General features: G+C 59.2%; 1 protein-coding gene across 1 annotated transcript in view; it reads left to right on the forward strand.

Annotated features, from left to right (window-relative positions):
- The first annotated feature begins 6 nt into the window (after positions 1-6).
- PFAS (phosphoribosylformylglycinamidine synthase) overlaps positions 7-2,053 on the forward strand; it is a 3,150-nt gene continuing 1,103 nt past the window's right edge. Inside the window, exons 1-2 of the mRNA XM_042893003.1 lie at positions 7-772; positions 1,457-1,661. Coding sequence (XP_042748937.1) covers positions 755-772; positions 1,457-1,661 — 223 coding nt within the window. The 5' untranslated portion in view covers positions 7-754. The remainder of the gene's footprint in view (positions 773-1,456; positions 1,662-2,053) is intronic.

Below are 2,053 nucleotides of genomic sequence, written 5' to 3' on the forward strand. Positions count from 1 at the left end.
TGCCATCCCATAATGATCCGCTGCCATCCCATAATGATCCACGGCCATTGATGCCATCCCATAATAGCACACAGCCCTGTGCTGACCCCCGTGACCCCACACTGACCCCACCGTGACCCCTGATTGACCCCATGACCCCACATTGACCCCATCCTGACCCCATGACCCCAATTGACCCCATGTCACCGCACTGACCCAATCCCGACCCCTGACCCCGTGCTGACCCTGTGACCCTCACCCTGTGACCCCTAATTGACCCTGTGACCCCACATTGACCTCGTCCTGACCCCGCGACCCCAGAGTGACCCCATCCTGACCCTATGACCCCTAATTAACCCCGCGGCCCCATCCTGACCCCACCAGACTCCAGGAGCTCCCATTGACCCCACTGACCCCATTCTGACCCCATGACCCCATTCTGACCCCATGACCCCACTCTGGCCCCTCCCTGACCCCGTGACCCCTCTCTGACTCCATGATCCCACAACTCCATGACCCCACCTTGACCTCTGACCCCATAACCCATCTGTGACCCCTCTATGACCTCTGACCCCGTGACCCAAGACCCCGTGACCCCCCGTGACCCCTTGACCCCATTCTGACCTCTGACCTCTGACCCCCGCCAGCCCTGGCGCTGCTGTTTGCGGAGGAGCCGGGTTTGGTGCTGGAAGTGGAAGAGGGGAGAGCGGCGGCCATCTTGGAATGCTACAGGAAGAGGGGCGTCAGCGTCAGCCATATTGGGAGCAGCGGCCCCATGGGGCCCAGCGCCGAGGTACGGCCTTATTATGGGATGGCCGGGGGGGCACGTGGGGCAGCCATGTTGGCGGCCATGTTGGAAGCCATGTTGGGAGCCATATTGGGAGCCATATTGGTGGTCGTGGAGGCAGCCATGTTGGCAGCCATATTGGGGGCCATGGTGGCAGTCATATTGGTGGCCATGTTGGCAGCCATGTTGGAAGCCATATTGGTGGCCGTGGAGGCAGCCATCTTGGTAGCCATATTGGATGCCATGTTGGAAGCCATACTGGTGGCCATGGAGGCATCCATGTTGGCAGCCATATTGGAAGCCATGTTGGTATACAATGTTGGAAGCCATCTTGGCAGCCATGTCAGCAGCCATGTCGGCAGCCATGTTGGTAGCCATATTGGCAGCCATGTTGGAAGCCATATTGGGAGCCATTTTTCCAGCCATGTCGGCAGCCATGTTGGCAGCCATACTGGTGGCCATCTTGGCAGCCATGTTGGAAGCCATATTGGGAGCCATGTTGGCAGCCATATTGGAAGCCATGTTGTCAGCCATGTTGTCACCCATCTTGGCAGCCATCTTGGCAGTTGTGTCGGCAGCCATGTTGTCAGCCATATTGAAAGCCATGTTGTCAGCCATGTAGTCACCCATCTTGGCAGCCATGTTGGCAGCCATTTTTCCGGCCACGTCGGCAGCCATGTTGTCCCGCAGGTGTCGGTGTCGGTGGGCGGCACGGTGGTGCTGCAGGACTCGGTGGGATCCCTGCGGGCCCTTTGGGAGCGGACGAGTTTCCAGCTGGAGCGGCTGCAGACGACGCCGCGCTGCGCAGAGATGGAGGAAGAGGAGCTGAGCCGCCGCCAGGGGGCGCAGTTCTGCCTCAGCTTCCAACCCATCGCCAGGCTGCCGAGGCCTGTCGGTATGGGGGGCTGCGGGGGTGTGGGGTGATGGGGTGGTGGGGTTCGGGGTTATGGGGTTATGAGGTTGTGTGTTTATGGGGTTGGGGTTATGGGGTTGTGTGATTATGGCGTTGTGGCTTTGTGGGGTTATGAGGTTTGGGGTTATGCATTTATGGGGTTTGGGGTTATGGGGTTGTGCAGTTATGGGGTTTTGGGGTTATGGGGTTGTGTCGTTGTGGGGTTGTGGAGTTACAGAGTTGTGGGATTGTGGGGGTGTGGGGTTGTGGGGTTGTGGGATCTATGGGGTGGTGGATCTATGAGGCTTTGGATCTGTGGGGCGCTGGATCTATGGGGCAGTGGATGTATGGGGCAGTGGATCTATGGGGCGCTGGATGTGTGGGGCAGTGGATCT

This window comes from Lagopus leucura, unplaced genomic scaffold, assembly GCF_019238085.1.
Source record: "Lagopus leucura isolate 7727_CA_CO unplaced genomic scaffold, USGS_WTPT01 34679-0_obj-0_obj, whole genome shotgun sequence".
Lineage (NCBI taxonomy): Eukaryota > Metazoa > Chordata > Aves > Galliformes > Phasianidae > Lagopus > Lagopus leucura.